This window comes from Canis aureus, chromosome 24 (assembly GCF_053574225.1).
Source record: "Canis aureus isolate CA01 chromosome 24, VMU_Caureus_v.1.0, whole genome shotgun sequence".
Classification (NCBI taxonomy): domain Eukaryota; kingdom Metazoa; phylum Chordata; class Mammalia; order Carnivora; family Canidae; genus Canis; species Canis aureus.
In genome coordinates, this window is record NC_135634.1 from 51,067,140 (window position 1) to 51,092,080 (window position 24,941).

At 55.1% G+C, this 24,941-nt stretch overlaps 1 protein-coding gene across 2 annotated transcripts in view; it reads right to left on the bottom strand.

Moving 5' to 3' along the window:
• Positions 1–21,303, bottom strand: part of NDUFA10 (NADH:ubiquinone oxidoreductase subunit A10) — a 48,242-nt gene extending 26,939 nt beyond the window's left edge. For both annotated transcript variants that reach the window (XM_077869471.1, XM_077869469.1), the window contains exons 1-8: positions 21,154–21,303; positions 17,910–18,078; positions 16,990–17,205; positions 14,179–14,265; positions 11,220–11,341; positions 9,120–9,199; positions 4,716–4,770; positions 2,950–3,035 (exon numbers count right to left, since the gene is read on the bottom strand). In XM_077869471.1, the coding sequence (XP_077725597.1) occupies positions 2,950–3,035; positions 4,716–4,770; positions 9,120–9,199; positions 11,220–11,341; positions 14,179–14,265; positions 16,990–17,205; positions 17,910–18,078; positions 21,154–21,210 (872 nt within the window). In that variant the 5' untranslated portion in view covers positions 21,211–21,303. The remainder of the gene's footprint in view (positions 1–2,949; positions 3,036–4,715; positions 4,771–9,119; positions 9,200–11,219; positions 11,342–14,178; positions 14,266–16,989; positions 17,206–17,909; positions 18,079–21,153) is intronic.
• Positions 21,304–24,941: the final 3,638 nt, after the last annotated feature.

Sequence of the window (24,941 nt, forward strand, 5' to 3'; positions counted from 1 at the left end):
TCATGTTCATAGAATGCAAAGTAAAGCAAACACTTATCTTTTGTGTCAAAATCACAAAATTTCCATTAGCTTTTTGTTTGCACTACACAGTCTATGACGTCCAGAGGATGGTCAAGCTCGCAGACTGGTGTGCGTTTTCCGGAGAACAGTTCTCCAACACACAGAGGGCTGTACAGTGTGTTCATACGACCGCACCCAGTTCACCCTGCTTTTACTCCCAACGGGGAGCAAGACCACGTGCAATGTGCTGGAACCACAGGTGACCGGACCTGATCCTGGACCTGTGTGAGTGGGTGTGACTCCCACCTCTCATGCACTGAGCTCAACCACCTTTTCTGTGTTCTCCACCTAGCCTCACCCACATTCAATCTCTCACCATCACACTCATTCGCTTTTGTATGGTTCTCCGCTCTCCTGCCCTCTCCTACCCGCTGATGCTCTTCAAATGCACAGCTCTGCCCACTGCCTGAGGGCACTGGGGCAGCAGAGGGCGGGAAAGGGTGCTCCCTCCACTGGACATCAGGCCCACTGCCCTGCCCTGCTATCCACAGCACACTTCCAGGCCGGCCCTCCCCACGCCAAGGCCCAGACATTTCGTACCTGTCCTCCTCCAATATGGCCTCCTCAAACCTCCAATATGCCCTTCCCCACCCCCACTGCCCCTCGTGGATGATGACCCACTTTCCATCACCATGAAGACAGAGGCAGCCATCAGAGAAGTCCCACACGCCTAAGGTATATCCCTGTCACCCAGGCCCTGGTCACACCCCTCCTCCACCCCGTCAGAAGCATGGACGGCCACGGAGCACGAGGCCACACCTTCAGAGGCCACTCACAGCCTTCCCCCAGGAACCCTCCTTCCCTTTCTGCATCAAACCCCTCCCTACAACCATAGGATCCTTCCCATGAAATATCCTATTTCTTCCATCTCCAGCATAAATCAAAAACTGCTAAAAATAAGTAAAATTTTAGGTCTTACTTTTAAAAACTAAAGCAATAGGTTCAACATGAGAAATTATCCCATCTCAAGCACAGGATATGGCTTCTATATATGCTGACATTAGGGTGCATCGAGTACAGAAAAATAAGTGCAGTAGTTATCAAAAGAAAAGCTGTGAGCTAGCAAAATATCCAGTGCAGAGGAAGGTGGCACTTGGGGCCCAGCTCTGCCAGAGATCATCCATGGGCTCGACACCCAGACTGGTGCTCCTCAAAACGGATGTGGCCCGGCCACTGTGTGCCCAGCATGGCAAGGGCAGAGGCCAATGCTGAGCCTCCAGCACAGCTTATCTTTGGAGACAAAGGGGGAAGTCAGTACCATGGGTCCCACCCTTCATGGAGGGGCAGACACAGACCCTCACAGGATGCTTACATTTCCTGGGTCTAGATTCGCCTTCCTGCCCGAGACATTTCTGCCAGAAGCCCAGCTCACGTGCACACAGAAGGCCTTTCCACTGTCCTAAATAGAGCAGGCCTGAGACCGCGGTCCCCCTGGGCTGGTATCTACTAAACACTGCCCTAAGGCGGGGGCACTGCACACCAGGCACCAGGGTACAGTGGGATTCATGGGGGTCAGGAACGTGCATAGCTGCTAAGGCAGAAGGTGCCAGCATGACTAGCACTCAATAGAAACTCTGGGTGCCGAGCATCTGATGGGCCCCGTGGGCAGAAATACCGCCCATGCCCATGTGTTCAGCACTGCTTTTCTCGTGAACGAAGCAGCTCATTTGGCATGTCCCTCATGGAGGGAGGGAGCATCGTGGTCCGCGCGTGGACTGCTCCACATTTGCCGTGTCCTTCTCCTCATGGACCAGCTATGAATCCTTGCTGATCCCCTGCGCCATGAGCAAAGCTAACGTTGTGATTTCCGAGTCCTTCCTGTGACTTCTCAAGTGTGGGGTTGGGTTCAGGGACCTCAAAACACATGGTGTACTGGGTTGAGTAGTGTCCCCCCAAAGTTCATGTGCACTTGGAACCTGTGACCGTGATCTTATTTGGAAACAGGGCCTTTGCAGAGAGAAGTTAAAATGTGATCACAGGGGACTGGCCTGAGTCCTAATCCTGTGACTACTGAATTTATAGGATGAGAGGAATGTAGACAGAGACAGTCATACAGGGGAGAAGGCCATGTGAGGACAGAGGCAGAGTGGGAGTGACCTAGCCACGCGCCGAGGAACGCGGAGGGAGGATCACCAGCAGCCACAGGAAGCTGGAAGAGGCAGGAAGGACTCTTCCTAGAACCTGAAGAGCAGGATGGCCCTGCCAACACCTTCATTTTGGGCTTCTGGACTCCAGAGCCAGGAGAATAAACTCCCATTGTTTTTAGTGCCCCCGGTGTGTGGCTACTAGTCATGGCAGCCCGAGGGCACTCATACACACGGTCATCAGCATAGTGTGGCCCTGACCAAGGGATGCGTTTCATGGCATGGGAAGTGTGACGATGGCTCCAAGCACGTGACATTCACCGTCTTGACACAGCTGGCCGAACAGAACAGCGAATGTCCCTGGGAGGATGTCAGGCACTAGCTGGAGAGAGCACTTCGTTGTGTGCTTGCGAGAGGCGGGGTGCTGTCCGACCAGCTAACCAGCAGCAAGATTTAGAGCCCTCTCCCCACCACCCTGGGCCTGGAGGCTGGAGGACAAAGTGCCCAGAGAAGAGGAAAGTGGAAGTTATATTGGACTCTAAATCTGGAACATTGCTTGGTGTGTGGTGGACACAAACTTACCTGTTGAATTAATATTGGCAATCCATTAATTAGTTGTCAGACCACAGAATGCAAGAGACTGAAGGGAACAGGAGATACACCCCATTATTGGTGGCACTGTTAACATCTAACTTGAAAAAGAAATCCTTCAAACTTCTGTAAGTTTCTACAGCAGGCCAGGGCCTGTGCTCAAAAACCCAGCCCCTCGTCCCATCTGCGCGGCTCCCAACAGCACGGAACTTACAGCATCCGCAGATGGTGAAAAGTCCGGTCGTCCTGATCGAGCCATGGCCCTTTGTCATACTTGAGATATTCGATATCCTCTATTACCTAAGACAGAGACAATTCCAGTTTTAATGCAGAGTCCCACTTCGGAAATTTAAATGAGACAGCATTTTAACACATCGTAAGCCACAAATATATAGGAGGAAGAATCACTGCAGAAATCAAAAAGAAAAATTAGACAGATGGGCTTCAGTGAGAAATGGGACAGAGCGCTCACCCCCTGTGGGTGCTGGGCCCCCGGTGACACCGGGGTTGGGGGGTGGCACTGATCCTCAGCATGGGAACCCAGCTCAGGTGACCCCCGGTATGGGTGCCAGGTCCCAGGTGACCCTGGGGTTGGGGGGTGGCAATGACCCCCAGTGTGAGAGCCTGGCCCAGGTGACCCCCAGTGTGGCCCAGTTAACACACGAGTGGTGCAGAAACTACACGTGAGGCTGGGAGAAGCAGCACAGGACAAAAGAAGAATCAAGAAGGGGGGCGCCAGTGTCAGTGACTAACTGCTCAATTCCTGCCCAGGGACTTCATTCTAGAACATAAGACCTAGCCACTGAAGGCAACAGAACAACAAGAAAATTGATGCACTTCCTAGAGAGATCTAATAACCTGTTTCCACACCCCCACCCCGCACCCTGCAGTCCTCCCAGAGGGGCTGCCCCCAAACATGCCAAACTCAGGATCCTCTCTTAGGTTTCAAGCATTTGATACATTCAGTTATGAACTCAAAACACAGCGTGGTCTTAGAGAGGGAACGTGTTCCTCTACTCAGACGCATGGCATCTGAACAGTCTGTCCAGGTGTAAAATAGTGTAAACACACACACGTTCAGGTCACAGCAACAAAAGCATGTGGAATAGTGTCATCCAAGCACAACAGGCCGGGTGCGGTCCTCAGTGCTGTCCCAAGGCCGCACCGGGACATGGACCTAAGCGAGGGCGCTACTCTGTGGAGAAGACCTTCCTCGCAACATTCACCCCTTCCGCGCCGGGAGCTGACCGCCGCAGGTGTGCACCGCAGCAGTCACCTCTTCAGTCCTGCTCATACCACCACATAGGCCTCGACCCCAGATCATAAAACCAGTTATTTTCTTCTAGAATTTTTATACCTTTTGTTTTGCATTTTAGTAATTCATGATTAATATATATAAAAATGGGACCTTTTTTTTGTCTAATGGATGATCCATTGCCCCAATGACATTTAAGAAATAATTTTCTTCTACTTCGTTATTATCCTTCAAAGCACTGCCTTTACCAAAGTCAAGACAAACACACACTTGCACACACGTGTGCTGACACATGCACCTGTTTCCCACTCTCTGATCCACTCCATTAAGCTATTTATTAATTCCTGTGTTAACATCACAGCGCTTTCATTACCATGATTTTGGACTATGTTTCTGTACTGGGAAAGGCAAATGTTCCTTTCTTTTTCAAATTTTTTGGCTGTTATTCATTAAGTTCTCCTGAAAATTGCACTGAGATTGACTTGAATTTTACAAATGCACTTAATAATGTATCTTCTACAATTTTAGGATCTTAGAAACTGAATTATTTAAACGAAAATGAAAATCTCATGATGGGAGTGCAACAGGTTGGCTTAGTACCTCTTTTAGCTTATGAAATACAAACATTTCTAAGACCTGTAGGAGCAGAACCGGTCATACGATTTACAAGAACCTTATATACAAATTAAATTTAAGAACTATAAACTCTCCCACCAACTTCTTACCTTTTCTGCATCTTGAGCTTCCCTTGCACTATACTGTAAAACCTCACATTTCTCACTGTAAGAAAACACGAGAATTTAATGTAAATTTTGCAAGCTTAACGTAATGTAAATTTTGCAAGCTTTAACACATGACGTTAAAGTCTACCCCTATAAACACTAAGACTGCATTCTTAGGCTAGAACAATGTGCTGGACACATGCTGGCTCGTGTGGCCAGAATGGCTGAGGAGCACCTGCCAGCAGCAGAAACGTGGTGAGCAGGAGACCAGCGGCCAAGGGGGACACGGGGCACAGAAAGCAGTCAAGGGGGGCTGGAGGACCACCGCGGGTGACTTGAGCTGCTGGAATCCAGGAGACAAACCAACTGTGTCACGATGACCTGTTTCAACCCAACTCTGCAGCAGAAAGGCAGCAGCTCAGTTTCCTCAGTCCTTGGCCCTTAGTCTGGACACTGAAGAATCACAGGTAGGTCCCAAAAAGAAGGGGGCAGCAGGCTGCCATTTCCAGCATGCCTGCCCATTTCCCCCACCACGTGTGTACCACCATTCGGATGGTAGACTGCCCCCCCGGGAGAGGACTGGAAGCCAACAGATTGCTAAGTCTGCACCCAACAAATGAAGCAGGCTGCCTCTGCCACCACCTCCAGACCAGCCAGTGGGCGATCCCAGGCCACAACCCCGACAAGAGAGGCCGGCAAGGCTGCCCAGACCGGAGTCCCACTGGAAAGCCCATCACTGCAGAAATGTCTGACCCCCTTCCCGCAGAGGGGACAGCGTAATGTCATGGACAGACGTCCCACAGACCATCTGCATGGCATAAACAAGGACGCTCCCTCTTTTAGGTGTCCTTACCACAGCACCTCCCTACTGATGGGCATCAGTCTATAGAGTCCAAGGCTTCACAAGCTGGGCTCAACCTCAACTCCCCATCTGCCCTCTGCAATGGTATCCAGCTTCAGCAGCCGGGAACCACCTTGCAGCCAGCCCCCAGGTTAATGAACTCGGTACCGCTGAAGTACCTGTATTAGCATCATTACCACCAACTCCTACTAAGCCCAAACTTCTGAGGAGCCGTGATTATAGATAAGCCTATATCCTACATTCAAAGGAAGCCATCCGACTAGGTAACCGTTTCTCACTGCAGCGGAGTCACTGCAACTCTGCATCAGTAAAGATACGTGAAAATGGTCAGAAACCATAAGCAGAATGACGATGGATCCATAAGGCCGGAAACGTGCGCTCACTGCACCCGCCTTCCAGCTGGAGTAAAAGCTACCCATCATTAGGGAACTCAGTGTATTTGCTCCTCAAGGGCCTGCGGCCTCCCACCGTCACTATGAGGAGAAAGGCACAAAGGTGATCTCCCTCTAAAGCCACACACGTCAGGATTAAACCAAGTGTGCAGAGGGCACAGGTTGGGGACACTCCTTGACAATCCAGGGAGGGCAGCTGGCATGGAAACGTTATTGTCTATCACACAGCAACGGAGACGCCCAGAATCGATGTGGCTCCCTGGCATAGCAGTCACAGGTCAGGAAAGCAGTGATAGGTACCTCCAGCACAGCGATCGGCACATTTCCGAAGCCCCCACCAGGCGCTGCATGGGGTGGACAAGGGGACAAAGATGGGGCTTCTGCTGACAGAATTTGAGATTCCAGACCATCGACTGCAAACCTACAGAGCCAATTTCAAAGCCTAATGTTTCCATCTTCCGTGTGACTCAATTCAATGAACTTTTATTTTCTGAGTGCTTATAATGAGCAGCATCCCATGCCAAATGTCCCAGTAACAAACCGACAGAGGACACAGGACAAAGCAAATCCTCCTGTTGGGTCGCGCTCGCCTCTCGCTCCTACTGGTTTGTGAAGGAGGCCGGAACAAAGAGGGTGGCCAACAAGGGTCTCAGATTTGGGGACATCGGCAAGGCCTAAGGAGCAACTCAAAACCGACTGACGCCCCAGACCCACCTGTCCCAGGAACCACCAGGTCTCTGGGAACCGCGGTGCTGATGGCGACATTTACAGACAGAGCAAAGTAAACGTCTTCATGAGTGATGCACCGATGTCTGCTAAACCGAGCTATCGCTCAAACTTACTTACAACACATTCAGAATCAGGTAATGAGGATAAAAACACGTTCTCCGACAATTTTAAGCGTCAATGTTGACATGGCCAGAAAATACCAGAAAATTCCTCTGGTAGCTCACTCTGCCTCCTAAAATCTCACCAATGCTGACTTCGGCTAAAGCCTCACCGTTCTTCACGTGCTCACAAACGTCATGTAAAAAGACAATGATGCATTGCCATGTGTCCCGGTCATGAAAGAGCTCACACAGGTGAGGCCAGCTCAGGAGCAGACAGGCATCCAGAGCCTCCCAGACAGTGGCCACCAATCGTGTCCAGTAAATCCGCTCTACTTCAAATACTAACATTCAAGCTAAAAGCACTTCTCTTATTCAAAACAGAGGTCTGTTTTCTCTGTAAGTCTAAACCTCCTGACTCATGGTGGCATGAACGCCTGGACCTGAGAAACATCCAAACATCCTGGGAAGGAAGGAGGGGAGCTCTCTCCCCCAAAGTGTGAGCCTCTGCTTCTCATCCGAGCAGGAGGCACTGTACTACCAGGACTCAGCACAGGCCGTGAGGCCCCACGTGAACTCACAAGAACACAAAGCTCCAAAGAGCACTGCACATCCTCGGCACTGCCTGCCAACAAGGGCTCTGAACGCCGAGCGGGGGCCTCTCAGGGATGCAGGAGACACCCTGGCCTATATGATCAGGGCCTGAGGCCAGGACCGTGGGGAAGGACTGGATATCACCTCCCAGGCTAAGAGCATTTGCGACACTGTGCTGAAACTCATCAGGCTCAGTACGCTGAACCAGGATGGGTGCGCTGAGCGCACAGTGGCCGTTCCACCCACAGGAACTGTCATGTCAGGCACTGCCAAGCAATGATGTCCAAACTCTGTGCGTGATCCATGAGGTCCACACCCGAAGAAACACAAAGCACACATCGCCTGCCCTGACTTGTAAGGATCTGAACACTGCTTTGCTCCACTCCACGCAGGGATCAGCATCGCCAAACATGCTAGGCTGGGCCAGCCGGCCAGCACGATGGACACCAGCACCACTCTGGGCCTCGGAGAGGCGTACGGGAGCCGGGGCACACAGCACGTGAGGCTGCAGGGTGAACTCCCACTGCAAGTCAAGTCTTGGCAACCAAATGATGCAAGGGACGCTCAGGACGGCTGCTAAACACACTCTGTGACCAGGAAGCCCTTGAGGAGTTCTTGAAAATACCCGCAAAGTAAAGGAAAACCTCACCCTGACTGGCAAGTTGAACTTGGGCATTATTAGCTAGAAATTCTATTTGAGAATTTTTCAGTTGATGTTTTTGTAGTCAGAAGATATCCAAGAGTTTTTGGAACCCACACGAGGGTCAATGAAAGCTGTTTCTTCTGCTTTTTCATGTATCTCTAGACATTCCCCTTAGCACAGATTTTAAAAAACTGACTTTTCCTGCACCTCTGGTCTTAAAGCAGTACACCAGGAAGATGGGCCTGCAGCGTCCTGCCCGTACTGCTGCCAGGTAACAGCTTATCACAAGAGAGAGGCAGTAATGTAAGCATCAATGCTTACGCGTAAAAAAACTTGGTTTTCAACTTACAAATCAAACTTTTCTTCCAAAATTACTACAATGTACTTTGTTTTTATTCACAATTTCATATGTTGAAATCTTAAACTATGGAATGAAAATTTTAGGTATCAAGAGGCTTTGGTTTAAAAGAACTTAAGAAAAGCTGGTAGAGACCTTCTAGCGGGACTCGAGCGACAGTGGCCGCTACCTCCCTCACATGCGGGCAGCCCACGGACCACAGGATGACGAGCAGAGCGCACAACGTTTCCCTTTGTGCTTTCAGTAAAGGAACAATGACAGCAGGAGGAGGGAAACAAACAGGAGAATCTGTGGGATCTCACTGTATCCAAACAACCTCTAAGAATAATTTTTAGAAGTATCTTCAGGGATTGCTTGTCTTTTATGGATTCTCCACGCGGAATCGAGCAAGCCTTCCAGGTAAGCAGGAATGTTCAGCTGCCACCTCAGGTCAAAATATAGAGTTCTCCGATGCCAACACCATCAGAGAGCTTCACCACTGTGAGATACAGCACGGGTTTACTCCCAGCTTCAAATGATGCTGGAAATACAACAGAGGTCTGGACAAAATATGCAAACTGAAAACCCCCACCAGTCAAGCTGAAATGTGTGTTATTCTCGCTCATACACGTCAGGTTAAAACAGCACAGACGTGCACTGCAGTCATGAGAGCGGACTCCCGGGCTGCTGGGCAGAGGGGGCCGTCTGTACAGATGTTCCGGTCACAGAAACCAAGCACGCGCTTGGCTCACCTCATCTCAGGCAGGAAGGTCTTCTTATAGGCATTCTCGATGTCCTGCAGGTAGGCGGACGTGACCTTCATTTCATGGGGCTAAACAGAAGAAAACAAGTGACACGTTTAGACTTTTGTTTTCACTTGGGCATCTATACGAGGGGAAAACAAGCAACAGACACGGTTGTCTTGGAATAAGTCGTGGTAGTTGCAGAGACGACAGAGAATGGGCCTCGGCACTGGTCAGGATCATCCTCATTCTCCCACAGTGAAGCCCACATCTACCCAGGGGATCCCACAGCATGACCTCTCACGGGCTTTAAGACACGTGCTTAGAATGGGATCAGAAGAGCCCCCTTTTACAGTACACATGGCATGGAGCACACGTGTGCACGTATACACACGGCACGGAGCACATGTGCACATGTATACACACATACATCATGGAGCACACACATGTATATACACATACAGCACGGAGCACATGTGTGCACGCATGCACACATACAGCATGGAGCATGTGGTATATGGTACACACAGAGCACATGTGTGCAAATATATACACACACAGAGCTCAGAGCATATGGTATACAGAGCACACATGCACAGCACACACACGCACATGTACACACATACAGCACAGAACATATGGTATGTGGTACGCACACAGCACACACACAGCATACATGCACATATACACACAGCGCGGAGCATATGGTATATAGTACACACAGCACATATGTGTACACATACACAGCTCGGAGCATATGGTATACGGTACATGCACAACACGCACACGCACACACACAAAGCATATGTACACAGAGAATACACGTATGTATGTATACACACATACAGGAGTATATACGTACGGCACACATACAGCACACACGCACATACACACACATATAGCATGGAACATATGGTATTCGGTACATAGCACACACGCACAGCACGTGCACATATATGCACAGCATGGAGCACATGATATACAGTACATACAGCGCACACGTGTACACATACAGCAAAGAGCATACGGTACAGAGAATACGTGTACGAACGTATACACACAGACAGCAGAGTATACACTGTGGCACACATACAGCACATGTGCACACATACAGAGCCTGGCAGCAGACCACTGACGACAGGGGCACTGGCCCACCTCTCCCCCTACCCTCACACACTGCCTTCCCCCCTCACACCCCAACTACCTCTCCCACTTTCTCCACTGCTCGCCTCCCTTATCGCCTGACGTGTGCTAAGCCAAATTCAGAAGCTGAAAACTCCTATTCTGAGAGGCAAGTTTCAGTCTAAAACCTCCTACAGCTGAGCAAGCCACATTATCTCCCATCTCGTGATCCCCCGGGGCACTGACCTCGCCTGACACGTTCCTCGTCTCCCTGTTTGCTGCTGACCTCTCCCACACGCGACTATACACTTCATCCCAGCATCAGGGAGAAACCCATATTCTGCCCCAGGAAGAACCACTCTAAGTGGGAGTGGTATTTTCTTTTTTTGGGGGGAGGACGGGACTGGTATTTCCAAACAAGAACCCGCCCGAGGGGCAGTGACGGTCTTCGTGACCCGTCTCCTGCATCGTGCCCGCAGAGCCAGTGAGCTGCTCCAACCGCAGCTTCGGCGCCCTGATCCAGGCTCACCCAACGCCACCCGTGTGGAGACAGCTGCCCGGCTGTTCGAGAGTCTCCATGCACGGAAGAGAGAGGGGCTCAATCTGGGTTAGGCAGGAGGGAAGAACTAAGGATATTAGAAGTCACAATCTGCAGGAGAAAAATAGGGCGTGGAAACCCCACTAGAGAACAGAAAGGTGCAGGGCAGAGCTGGCCTCCCAGGACACTGACCCATCCTCACAGGGTGGCTCGGGGGACAGGGGGCAGGGCATGACAGTGGGCTGGCGCTGGGGGCTGCAGAGCACTGCTAGAGAGCAGGGCTGACCAGGGCCCGCTCTCGGGGGCCCCACTGCGTGCCGCCCATCCCCGTGAAGGCCGGCGGTGCCCGACAGCGAACTGCCGGGAACGTCACCAGTAAGTGCCGATCTACGTCAAAATAACGAGGACACGTGAAAAGAGCGTGGTCTTCAACTGAAAAGCTGAATTACATCTCCTTTCTTCTGAATCCGACTCTGGATCTCTGGAACAGGCACGTCGATGTAGATCACCACGTGAGGAGGCAGGTATTCACAGATGGTGACCTTCTTCACCTCGTTGTAGTGGTCCACACCTGGACACACAAGACAGGCACATCCGTCACGTACAGGCCACCACATGCGTCCACAACACGCGCCCTTTTGAATAAAAGCGCAAAGGTCTAGGCAATTCCACATGTCAATCTGAATCCGGAATGCACCACTGTCGGCACTGGCCGCACACACGTGACCCGTGACCTGCTGCGGGTGCCAGGGCGCGCCACTCCCACAGCCCCGCACCCCAGTGCCGCTCGGCCCCATCAGACCCCAAGCAGGGGGCCCAGAGACAGCACGTCACATCCAGGGTGGAACGATGAGACTTAAACACAGGCCTTAGGAACATTCGAAAGGTCATATTCTAAGGGCATCCGACCACAATGCAGCACCTACGTCTACTTCCTAGGCAAGGGGAGGGCACGAGCGTCCGCCCTGGCAGCCCGTGGCTGGAACGCATCATGCACCCCTGCTGTGTACAGCAGGAGAGAACAGTCTCATATTCTCCAGGAGTACAGACGTTTGTTATGCACTTTATTTTCCAAAGAACTCAACAACGTGAAACTATATTTTCCTGGTTCCAACGTACTTCAGTAAATTTAATCAACTGCACAGAACTACCTAGTGAAGCAGATTTACTAATAAGAAATAAAAGAGCAATTAAGGCAGAGAGAGAACTGTCCTCGAGTTAGCACTGGGCAGAACAGGCCACAGACCACAGCCCCGTAACTTGTGACACTAAGCACATCCATGCTGTTCCGAGGAGCACTCTGCCCCCGGATGGCCTCCGCGTACAGCGACGGAACCAGAGCCAGTCTGCAGATTTCCACAGGGTGGAAACTTCCAGAAGCAACAAACTCCGGGAATCACACAAGGAGCCACAGAAAGACAATTCTGCTCTAAAGGAAACATTCAGGTGACCACGGCTGGCAACTGTGGCTCTAGCGGCAATTCGGGACAGACCCAAAGGTCGGCAAGGCTCTGCGATGCACGGTGGGGAGGGGACAGCGAGTGCCCGAGGCTCACCTGGGGGTACTGTCCTCCTGTCGGGCAGAAAACACTCAGCCTGATACTGGCTTCCTACCTGGTCAGCCCGGAACCAGGCCAGCCTCGCCCACCCTCAGGCAAGACGCGCATTCTTCTGCCTCCTTCTCCATGCTCCTGGGAGCTTCCCACTTCTAAGGCCATCTTCCACCTCGTGCTGCGCCAGCCAGTCTCAAGTCATTGTTCTCCCCCAGCCCCACACGGAAAGGACTCTGGCTGACGTCATGGCCTCCCCAAGGGCACCTCTCAGCTGCTGTCCCAGGAGATCCTGCACACTCGTGCGACCACTGTGCCGGGGCCACCTTCACTGACCTGATTCAGCTTCAATTCTGCAGCAGGCTTCCCTGCCCAGAATCCCAGAAGGCCCAAGGACCCCGGCCACCGTGTGTAGGTCTCAGGTGGGGCTTTCCTGTCTGCCGAGCCCCCCAAGCCATGTCTGTGAAACATGACCACCAGCCAGAACGTGCACCGGACCATCTCACGGGGATCTGGAACTCGGCACGCCTGTGAGTGACACCTCCATCCCGGCCCGCTGCCGCTTCCCACCCTCTTTGCAGGGGAGCAAGCGTGGTGAATCTGTGTGACTCCCCCATCTCCCCCTGCAAAGCTGAGTACCTAGTGTGGCCGTCATCCTAAGTAAGACACGCCATCCCACGCTGACTTCCCCCCCTCAGGCCTCCTTTCCTTTGATTTCCCCTCAGACGAATGAACTCAACACGACCACATCCTTCCACACCCAACACCTTCAGCGGCTCCTCGGTACTTTTAGGAAGAAGCCAACCATCCTCGCCGGGACGCAGGCCTGTCCTGCGCCGTCCCTGCCAGCACGGGCCCTCCCCGCCTCAACACCACAGGCTCCTCCGGCCGTGCCTCACCTAGCTCCTCGGCACCCTGCTGCCAGCCTGCCCGGGCCCACTTCTCAGGGATGCTGTCAAGGGCAGCCCCAGGTCTCCCAGGCAGTTAGAGCTCTCCTGTGTGTGCCCACAGCACCCTGGAGGAACGGGCACTGACATTGCTGTGTCTGCCTGCCCCAGAAACCCCTACTGCTGCTCCGAATGCCCAGAGAGGGCCGGTGTCCGGGCCAGAAGCCAGGGCTCTGGCGGCGCTCTCTGCGAGCCCAGGCACCACCCTAACAGCAGAACGTGTAAGCAGAGGATCCCTCATGGTCTCCTGGCTTGCTCCGCTGCCCGTTCACGAACCAGCCCCTGGTACTCTGCCCTCCAGGGTGAGCCACCCGCCAGCTCCAGCCGGCCGAGCTCTCAGGTGAAATGTCCTCCCGGCCCCTCCCTGACCTGTCTCTGTGACTCCTCCGTCAGGCCCCCTTTGACCAGTCCTTATCCTCGTCCATGTGCCACCTGTCGCACTTTCAACTCCCCCCACATGCTGTGGCTGTCCCTAGAAGCATCAGGACAGCACCATATCAGACAGAAAGAGAAGACGATGATCATGCTGTCATGCAGGTGCCGGCACAAGGAAAACAGACCTCCGAACGACACACAAAATCACACACTAGAAATTGGTCAGTTCAGCGAAACTAAACCAGATCAGAGGAAGTGGGCTTAGGTATTTTGCAAGGTTGAAGAGAGATGGGGACGGAGGATATGGTTTTGGGAAAGGTTAGGTGGAACCTCTGCTTTCACCAGGAGATATGAACTTAGGAGGAAAAGAGGGTGGAGGGAACCCTCTTTTTTCCTATGTTAATGTAACAAGTAATGGCATCTAGTCCTATGTTTAATAGATGCACAGAGGGCACCCTAAGTGCAAGGGGAATCTATAGAACCTTTACAAAGCAACACAACACACCCAAGAAGGCCTGATTGCAGCCCCGACTCACACTGCTTTCGGATGAATTGCTGGTTGTACATCGCCTCCAAGAAAACAAAATCACTGAAGATGGAGCGTTCCAATACGACACCTTGTCCTGTATAAAAACAGGGAAATAAAAATCAGAAATCAGGTAAAAATCAAGCCAGTGGGAACAAGTAACTTCATTTTAGAAAGTCAAGTTATTGATAACACCATTCGCATACTAAACATTTCCAAAAACTAGTAGAACACCCCTGGTCTTGGTGATGTAACACTGTCCTCTCCTGCCAGCTACCCAGTTAAGAGGGAAGTATTTCTGTCTGAAACCACAGCTTTCCCACCCCAGCTACCCACCCCAATCCCGCCCCCGTCTGACTGCTTGGCCAGTCCCCAGCAGCATGCATGACTCTCCCCCCATGCTCCATGCCCAAGTCTCAGTGAACCAAGTGAACCACCAACTTTCTCCTAACCACATCTTGAACCCGACCGTTCTACATGGCTCCCACAGCCACCTCCCCCCAAGGAAGACCTCCTCACTGCTGGCAAGGTCCCAGCCTCAGCACCAACTAGGGCCTGTCTCTGCCCTTGCTCCCAGCCACTCTCCCAGACACAGATGGGCACTCTCAAAACTGCGCTCAAGCCTCCCATGGCTTCCTCTCTCCCCCAGAGGAAAAGCATCTTGCTCAGGCCAAACTTCTCTGTCTCATTCATTCCCAGCCCACTCGTGCACTTATGTGACAGTGTCCTCCTGTGACCACAGCCGCCCTGAGCACGGTCCCTCCTGGCTCCTGCCCCCCAGGATCCCTGCACTCAGCCCTGCTGTGCCAGCACTGAGGCCTCCCCGACCTTCCCACCTGGAAGCACAGCCCCAGCCCCACTGCAAACCCCTTCTGAGCATCTCACGTTTACTCTTTATCTCCCCACCACAGTGTAAGCTCCAGGAGGCTGCAGGCTTCGCTTCCTACACCCTGGCTTCTAGAACGCACCTGGCACCTGGCACACAGCAGGCACTCACACAGTGTTCAATGATTAATATAACAAGAATAAATGAGTAAGTTTTCATTTAAAATGCTCCTTTTTGACTTTAATAGAAAATCCTAACATAGGGCTGAAATATGCTTCTAAAAGAATCTGAAGTAAGCCCAGTAGCAGTATGTATTCTGAGCCACCACGCAGTTGCTGTGAGCCGGGTCCTGGTACAGGTATCACAAGGGACACCACATTTCTTCTCAGGAGCAGCACTAACGAAAATCATGATTACCTTCATCTGAGGAAAAGTATCACTAGGAAAATTTTGGAAAAACAAGACAATAACCTGACTCCTCTATAACCGTTTAACTGAAGAGTGAATCCTGCATCTCATGGCATATACTGCATCCTTGGAGACTGCCAGAGCATGTACCATATATGTGGAGCCCCCTGGAGCATTACTGCATAGTGGAACACCGCTGGAACACGTACACATACGTGGAACCCCGCTGGAACACGTACCATATACGTGCAGCCCCGCTGGAGCATGTACCATATATGTGGAGACTGGCTAGAGCATGTACCATATACACGTAGCCAGCTGGAGCAGGTCCATAAATGTGGAGCCTGCCAGAGCATGTCCATATACGCGGAGCCCCACTGGAGCATGTACCATATATGTGGAGATTGGCTAGAGCATGTCCATATACGCGGAGCCCCGCTGGAGCATGTACCATATACCATATACGTGCAGCCCCACCGGAGCATGTACCATATGGTGAAGCCCACCAGAGCATGTACCGTACATTTGCAGAGGCTCCCCGGAGCAGGTGCTGTGTATGTGCAGCCCCGCCGGGACATGTACCGCACAGCGGAGCCTGCTAGAACACGAGGCAGTGGTTCCCAAATGCAGGTTTGTGAACCAGTTCCTCAGCCACCTGGGGCCCTTGTCAAAATACCTTCTTGCTCTCACACCACGACCCTCTGGGTGGCAGCTAAGCGGTCTGTAAATGAGCTCACCAGGTAACTGACAGCTGACTTGTAGTGACCACCACTGCCGTAAGGGGCGGACACGCGGCTCATACAATCTGCATCTCCTTCTCTCACGAGCTTTGGCCCAGGACAGCAGTGTCTGCTACACCAGCACATTCTGGGGTAGGAGCCATGTTCAACCCCACACTGCTGGTACCCGGGATGATGCAGTCCCTTCTGGACTGGACCCTTCTCTGCACTAACTTTATGTCCTGACCCCTGCTCCCCGTCTCCCAAACAGTGCCTAACCCAATATATGGCCCTTGTCCATTTCTTGCCGGCTTCCAAAGACTTCCAGAAGTACACCTCCTTCCACTGTATGGGCCCATGGGGCTCTGTGTGCTCTACTCACCCCGCCAATCCCCCCCCGGCCTCTGCACTTTCTCCAGGTTTAGCTGCTACCCAGGGGTGGAAAAGGTGAATCCCAGCCCACCCTGGGCCCTCAGACACAAGCCTACTTTGTGTGTCACATCTCTGCGTGACTCACGGCTTGGCTCCACTGCACGTGTGACTCCCCTTCATCACATTTATAGGCTCTCTCTTTCCTGCATCTGTGGATACATCCCACCTAGGAGCCTAGAGCAGCGGCATGGAAATTCCATATAATCCATGAACCTCACTCCAGTACAGAAATGAAATAACACTAAGTGAATTTTATTCCAAAGCAGGAATAATGTGGATCTCAGGGAATTTATGATCTTCTTAAGAAGACAGGACTTGCCTCATCAAATACTCTCAAAGAAAAGCTCTACTTCGTGGCAATCTAAAATGGCTCGACTCCAGAACAGGGTTCGAGTGCTGAGCACGCCCCACAGCTACCAGGTCACGGGTACTGCACCTGTGCTCAGCAAGTGCTCCAAGGCGTCCGCGTACTGCAGGAGGCGGTTGGCATACAGCCAGGACTGCAGGCGGTAGCTGTTGCCGTCGTTACTCCTCGGGTCGTCGTAGAACTTCTCCATGCTGCAGCTGCCACTGAACTCCACGTCCAACGGCCTGCCGTCTCCTGTAGTGCTGTCGGCGTAATGTATCCCTGCTTCAGGGAAGTGCCTCAAGCCTGAAAGAAGAAACGCGACACGAGTGCCTCATCTGCCCTCGCGGGCAACACGGACTCCAGGAACAAAGCCCCATCTAGACACATCTCTGAGGCTGAGCCACCCTCACACCCATGTTTACACGAGACACTGAAGACGTTATCTAGAACACGTGTGCAACAGAAGCACATCAGCGAGAGGGCTGTGCTGCCAGGGGTCAATGCTCCCATGGAAGTTCCTCCCCAAAAGGAAAGGGCCTGGGACTGTGGGAGCCCCCCATGTACAAGTGGGCACCAGCCAACTACTACAGAAAAGGATGATGGACAAACACCTTCACCAGGAGTCAGGACACAGGGTTCAAATCCTGGCTTTGTACGAATCAGCCGCCGTGTGACAGCAGCTTCTTATGGAGTGTACCCACGTGTGAGTGACAGCAGTAAGCGGGGCTCTACTTCTGAGGACTGTCACAAAGCTCAAATAAGACCACTCATGTGAACGTGCTCTGCTGACATCATCAAGAAAAACCTCCAATTCAAATTGACGACCAGTACGAATTTTTAAATTTTTCATTAAATGCAATCATTAAAAACACAGTTTAATGTATTTTAAAAATGTAAAATGCCTACCTTGGGCCCAATTGTACCTAGTCAATGCTACAGTAATACCAAACTCAGAGAAGCAGTTGTGCACCTGGGAGGAAGGTACTCCACGAGACAGAAGTCCGTACCTAATTTCTCTGCTATTTCTTTCGCAACCTTGCTTTTTCCAGAACATATATTGCCATCTACAGTTATCACTTTGCTGCGTTCCGTGAACTTTTTGGTTGTTCTTTCGCCGAGTATGTATGCCAAAGGGCCATACTGTAGCTTACACTGTGCACTTGTATGGATTCCTCCCTGAAAAACACAACAGCACCACGTGAGCATTCTGGTTACTGCAGGCACCAGCAGCCATTAGGGAAAAGGGCCGAGAAGACCCCTGGTGATAAAAATGCCAATACCTACATTTTTATTACCTACTTACTTAACTACTGGTCTCCCTGCTCCACCCCTACTGTAAGTTCATAAGGACAGAGACTATCCGCTTTGTTTACAGCTAAATCCTCATGGTCTGGAATAGAATATGCATACCGTGTTCTATAAAGGATGGATGGATGGATGGATGGAAGACAGAGAGGAAGGAAATGGAAGTTAGAGAGAAGAGGAACAGAGCATTTTTCTAGTCCAGACTTCATCCTGAGCTCCAGACTCGATGGTTACCTGCTTTTAAACAGCTCCATCTAGAGGACCTGAAAATATCTGAAAGCTAACAGGCTTAGAACTGAAATTGAACATCCATACCCTAACCCCCCCGAATCTGCTCTCCCCCCAAGCTCCCTATCTGCCATCCACCAACCAAAACCGAGCACACATGGGAATCACCTTGGATATCCTACTCCTTCCTTCAACCGTATCATTCACAAAATCCTACTGACCTTAACTCTGGAGCAAACTGTCTCCTCCCTATCCCCGCCACGACTGTGCAGACATCTTCACGTCTCTCATCTATGATGCAATGCCTGCTTCATCTCCTGTCTCCAACATACCTAACCTATTCTCTGCTCGAAAGGCCAAATGACCTACCCCCACCAACACACATAACAAAACACACGACATAAAGAGACACAATCAAAAGGCAAACAGCTAAGAAAATCCCTAGTGTATATAAAGGTTATACGGATCAATAAGGAATATCGATAGAATATGGAAAAATAGGAATGCGTAGCTTTTTTTTTTTTTAACTTTTATTTATTTATGATAGTCACATAGAGAGAGGCAGAGACACAGGCAGAGGGAGAAGCAGGCTCCATGCACCGGGAGCCCGACGTGGGATTCGATCCTGGGTCTCCAGGATCGCGCCCTGGGCCAAAGGCAGGCGCCAAACCGCTGCGCCACTCAGGGATCCCTGGAATGCGTAGCTTATTTTGAAAGTATTAAAACTAGCCAAAAACCATATAAAGAAACGTTCACTCACTTATTTATTCATTCAACAAGTATTTATCAGGAGCCTACACAATGCAAAGCACTTTCTCTAGACAATGTGGATATGGAAACGAGCCAATGGATTCAACGGGACAACAAAATAAAAAAAGTTGTTACAGTTGAGCCTTGAACAATGCAGGAGCTGGGATGCTGCCCTCCCCTCCCCTGTGCAGTTAAAAATCCACGTATAACTTTTGAGTCCCCGAGAAGTTAACTACTAATAGCCTCCTGTGGGCTGGAGGCCTTGCTGATAATATAAAAAATCGATTAACGTGTATTTTGTATGTTATACATACCGTACACTGTTTTCTTACAATAAAGCTGGAGGAAACTTTATGACTTTAAGAAACTCATAAAGAAGAGAAACTACAATACTGTACTTTTTTTTTTTTTTAAATCAGCAAATAAGTGGACCTGCGCAGTTCAAACCTGTGTTGTCCACTGCATATGAAATAAGTGCTGGGGAGGGCAGCACAGCGTATGGGCCAGGTATGCTATTCTGGGGGACAGGGTGACGGGTGGACAAAGATGTGAAGGCGCCAAGGGGACTGGCCAGCTGGACATCTGCAAGAGGGTCTTTCAGGGAGAGTGGAGGCAAGAGCACTGCAACATCAGCAAGGCCAGTGTAGCTCATGCCAAGTGGACTGGGGAGCAGCAGAGGAGGTAAGGGGGTGCCGGTCACGCTGCACCTTGCACCCTGGAAACTAAGCTCTCTGCCCCTGGCTACCCAGGAGCCCGGTGCAAACGCTCTCCATCCGTGCCCACAGCTTGACCGCGGCACACACGGGGCTCGCAGCAGGTGCCCGGGAACGTCTGACCAGGCCACAGCCAACTACCGACTGAAATCGTTACAGAGTGCTTTTTCACAGTCATGGCACAATTCTCCATGATTCCGCGCTCTCGGTCGTGTCTTACTGCTCTCCAGAACCACACGGGACAGCTGACCTTTCGTGACACATTCCCAATTCCTTCAATTACCCGGGTAACAGGGCCGTCTACCTTCTCCATCCTACTCCTGTTTTCTCGGGACTGGCTGAAGCTCACCCACACCCCCTGCAGAGGGTACCAGCAGCAAGTGAGCACGCTGTGACGACGGTGGGGGGGGGGGCGGGGAGGCCTAATGCTGGCACCTGCAGCCCCGCGCACCTCCTCGATTCTGGGCCCCTCACTTCCACTAGCCATTCGCAGGACACTGCAGTTATAAAGGTGACCGCTATTCCTAGGTTTCTTCTCTTTGGCTGACTGAGTCGTGTCCTGAAAACATGTAGGTGGCTTTCTAGTAAGACTACTGCACTGGGGACGCCCGGGGATGGGGGGGGTGGGCTCCGCGGTTGAGCCTCTGCCTTGGGCCCAGGGCGGGACCCGGAGTCCCGGGATCGAGTCCCATGTCCGGGTCCCCGCAGGGAGCCTCCTTCTCCCTCTGTGTCTCTCATTAATAAATAAATAATGTTTAAAAAAAAAAAAAAAAAGACTGCACTAGGGACCCCTGGGAGGCTCAGCGGTTGAGCATCAGCCTTTGGCCCAGGGCGTGACCCTGGAGACCCGGGATCGAGTCCCGCATCGGGCTCCCTGCATGGAGCCTGCTTCCCCCTCTGCCTGGGTCTCTGCCTCTCTCTCTCTCAGCAATAAATAAAGGCTTTTTTTTTTTTTTAAAGGCCACTGCGCCGTCCTCTTGCGAACCCTCCGGCCGGCACGCTCAGCTGGGAGGTCAGGCAGGGCCCTCCGCGGTCCGATCCCGACGCGCGGCGAGGCACCTGCAGGCAGAGGCACCCGCGCGACCCGGTTACAATAAACACAAACAGCAGCCGGTTTCCCAGCGTCCCCTGCGGCCGCCCCCGGCCCGTGTCCTCCGGCTCGCCCGCCCCCCGGGTCGCCCCCCGGCCTCTCCCACCACCAGGCCGGCGCCGGGAGGACGGCCCAGCAGCACCCCGCCGCCCGCTCCCGCCTCACCGCGCGGAGGGCGGCCGCCGCGGACGCAGGGAGCGCTCTCAGCAGCCTCGACGCCATGGCTCCGCGCTCGGCACCGGCTCAAGGACCCGAGGGGACGCGGGCGCGACGGGGGCCTCTTCCGCGGCCGGCGCGCCGCGTGACGTCACGGACGGGGTGCCCGCGGCGCCTGCCGGGAGCTGCCGCGGGGGGCGGGGCGGCGCATGCGCCCAGAGCGGGTCCCGCCGCCCGACCCGGCCGCGGGGCTGCGACCGAGAGCGCGTCTGCAGGGGTTCGGGGGTGCGGGGCGCGGAGCCGAGGCCGCCCCCCTGCGTCCCCTGGGCTGCCGGTGCGCAGCTGAACATCCGCCCCAGGGCGCAGGGCAGGGCTCCCCGACCCCATCCTCCCGGCCGGGATGGGGGCCCGGGGTGCACGCGGACCTCGCCGCCCCAGGGCGCAGGGCAGGGCTCCCCCACCCTGACCCCATCCTCCCGGCCGGGACGGGGGCCCGGGGTGCACGCGGACCTCGCCGCCCCAGGGCGCAGGGCAGGGCTCCCCCACCCCGACCCCATCCTCCAGGCCGGGATGGGGGCCCGGGGTGCACGCGGACTTCGCCGCCCCAGGGCGCAGGGCAGGGCTCCCCGACCCCATCCTCCCGGCCGGGATGGGGGCCCGGGGTGCACGCGGACCTCGCCGCCCCAGGGCGCAGGGCAGGGCTCCCCCACCCTGACCCCATCCTCCCGGCCGGGATGGGGGCCCGGGGTGCACGCGGACCTCGCCGCCCCAGGGCGCAGGGCAGGGCTCCCCGACCCCGACCCCATCCTCCCGGCCGGGACGGGGGCCCGGGGTGCACGCGGACCTCGCCGCCCCAGGGCGCAGGGCAGGGCTCCCCGACCCCGACCCCATCCTCCAGGCCGGGATGGGGGCCCGGGGTGCACGCGGACCTCGCTGCCCCAGGGCGCAGGGCAGGGCTCCCCCACCCTGACCCCATCCTCCCGGCCGGGATGGGGGCCCGGGGTGCACGCGGACCTCGCTGCCCCAGGGCGCAGGGCAGGGCTCCCCGACCCCGACCCCATCCTCCAGGCCGGGATGGGGGCCCGGGGTGCACGCGGACCTCGCTGCCCCAGGGCGCAGGGCAGGGCTCCCCCACCCTGACCCCATCCTCCCGGCCGGGATGGGGGCCCGGGGTGCACGCGGACCTCGCCGCCCCAGGGCGCAGGGCAGGGCTCCCCCACCCTGACCCCATCCTCCCGGCCGGGATGGGGGCCCGGGGTGCACGCGGACCTCGCTGCCCCAGGGCGCAGGGCAGGGCTCCCCGACCCCGACCCCATCCTCCAGGCCGGGATGGGGGCCCGGGGTGCACGCGGACCTCGCTGCCCCAGGGCGCAGGGCAGGGCTCCCCGACCCCGACCCCATCCTCCAGGCCGGGATGGGGGCCCGGGGTGCACGCGGACCTCGCTGCCCCAGGGCGCAGGGCAGGGCTCCCCCACCCTGACCCCATCCTCCCGGCCGGGATGGGGGCCCGGGGTGCACGCGGACCTCGCCGCCCCAGGGCGCAGGGCAGGGCTCCCCCACCCTGACCCCATCCTCCCGGCCGGGATGGGGGCCCGGGGTGCACGCGGACCTCGCTGCCCCAGGGCGCAGGGCAGGGCTCCCCCACCCTGACCCCATCCTCCCGGCCGGGATGGGGGCCCGGGGTGCACGCGGACCTCGCCGCCCCAGGGCGCAGGGCAGGGCTCCCCGACCCCGACCCCATCCTCCAGGCCGGGATGGGGGCCCGGGGTGCACGCGGACCTCGCTGCCCCAGGGCGCAGGGCAGGGCTCCCCCACCCTGACCCCATCCTCCCGGCCGGGATGGGGGCCCGGGGTGCACGCGGACCTCGCCGCCCCAGGGCGCAGGGCAGGGCTCCCCCACCCTGACCCCATCCTCCCGGCCGGGATGGGGGCCCGGGGTGCACGCGGACCTCGCCGCCCCAGGGCGCAGGGCAGGGCTCCCCCACCCTGACCCCATCCTCCCGGCCGGGATGGGGGCCCGGGGTGCACGCGGACCTCGCTGCCCCAGGGCGCAGGGCAGGGCTCCCCCACCCTGACCCCATCCTCCCGGCCGGGATGGGGGCCCGGGGTGCACGCGGACCTCGCTGCCCCAGGGCGCAGGGCAGGGCTCCCCGACCCCGACCCCATCCTCCAGGCCGGGATGGGGGCCCGGGGTGCACGCGGACCTCGCCGCCCCAGGGCGCAGGGCAGGGCTCCCCCACCCTGACCCCATCCTCCCGGCCGGGATGGGGGCCCGGGGTGCACGCGGACCTCGCCGCCCCAGGGCGCAGGGCAGGGCTCCCCGACCCCGACCCCATCCTCCAGGCCGGGATGGGGGCCCGGGGTGGACACGGACCTCTCGGCCCAGAGCACATGCAGGACAGGGCTCCCCGCCGCATGTCCGTCCTCCCGGCCGGGATGGGGGGCCTCGGGCCCGCGGCGCCCCTACCTCCTCGGACAGCATCGCCCCCGACCCCGCGAGCCCTGAGCGCTCCCCGGAACTGCGCCCTCCCAGGGGTCGCTCAGCAGGGTCTCTCCTCTGGCCGCTGCTCTGAAGGGTTTTCTGTGGTTGGACTTGCGCTGGGTCCCGGCCTTTGGGGATGCTCCGGGAGGTGGGGGCCAGCGTGGGACGCGGGGCTGGAAACCAAGGTCTTCCAGCGGATGTTTGTCGGGCTTGAAAGCTGGTGCTGGTCGGGATGCGGGGTCCCAGGGGGCGGATGCAGGGCAACTAGGAGATGGCGGGTGGGCCCTGAAACCTGGGGCAGTGGTCCCCATTGAGGGGCGCCCTTGCTAAACCCACCCTCGCTTCCTACCCCGCCAAGTCCCAGCCCCAAGCAAAGCTCCTCCACATTGCAGGTGCACCTCCTGCCCCGTGGGGTCACCTCCTGCCCAAGACCTCATCCCCGCTCAACCTCTGTCTCCAGGGAGCCCAGCGCCCCTTCCAGGCTGGCGGGGGTGGGTGGGGGGGGCACCCTCTGTTGTCTGTTCTCATCTTGCCCCGTTATCCATCCCACTCACATCTTGTCTCTAGCGCTGCCCGTTTTCTTTCCCAGCTTTGCCCCCGATGGAGACCCGTGTAACCGGCTACAACCAACGTGTCCTTCCCTGTCCAGAAACACTGGGGCGGGAAAACCACGGGCTCAGGGAATTCACTTCCAGATGAGCTTCGTTTACTAATATCCTGCAAGCCGTGCTTCTGTCCAGCTCCGGTCTGGCTCCTTATATGATCACTACCGCAGTGAAACCAAGTGAGGGAAAACTCAATATTGGTTCATAAGAAAAAGTGGATGTTTCTGGATGAATGGCAGGTTCTTGCTCTATCCCGAAGTCACATGACTTGGGAGACTACTAATATGATTCACATTTACATAGTGTGTGCTTGTAAAACACCATCCCCCAGATCATAATCTCTCCAGTCTCCACGTGAGATCGTGTGTGTAGCACCCGACACGTCCACGCTGGCTAGCAATGTAAAGCAAGTGATGGAAACCTCACAGGAACCCACACGCCTCGTGCGTGTGCGCATGCCCGTGGCGGCATGTACAGCTTGACCTAGATCCCAAGCACTTGACTAGACCTAGATCCCAAGCACTATTGTTGACCTAGATCCCAAGCACTATTGTTGTGTCACCTCTGACTTCTTCCCCGAGAACTTGTGTCCCCACAAAAACCTGTGCATGGGCGTTTGTGGCAGCTGTATCATAACAGCCAGACACTGGGGTAACCAGGCGGGGTGTCCTTCAAAGGGTGAGCGGTAAACGGACCGGTGCACACCACGG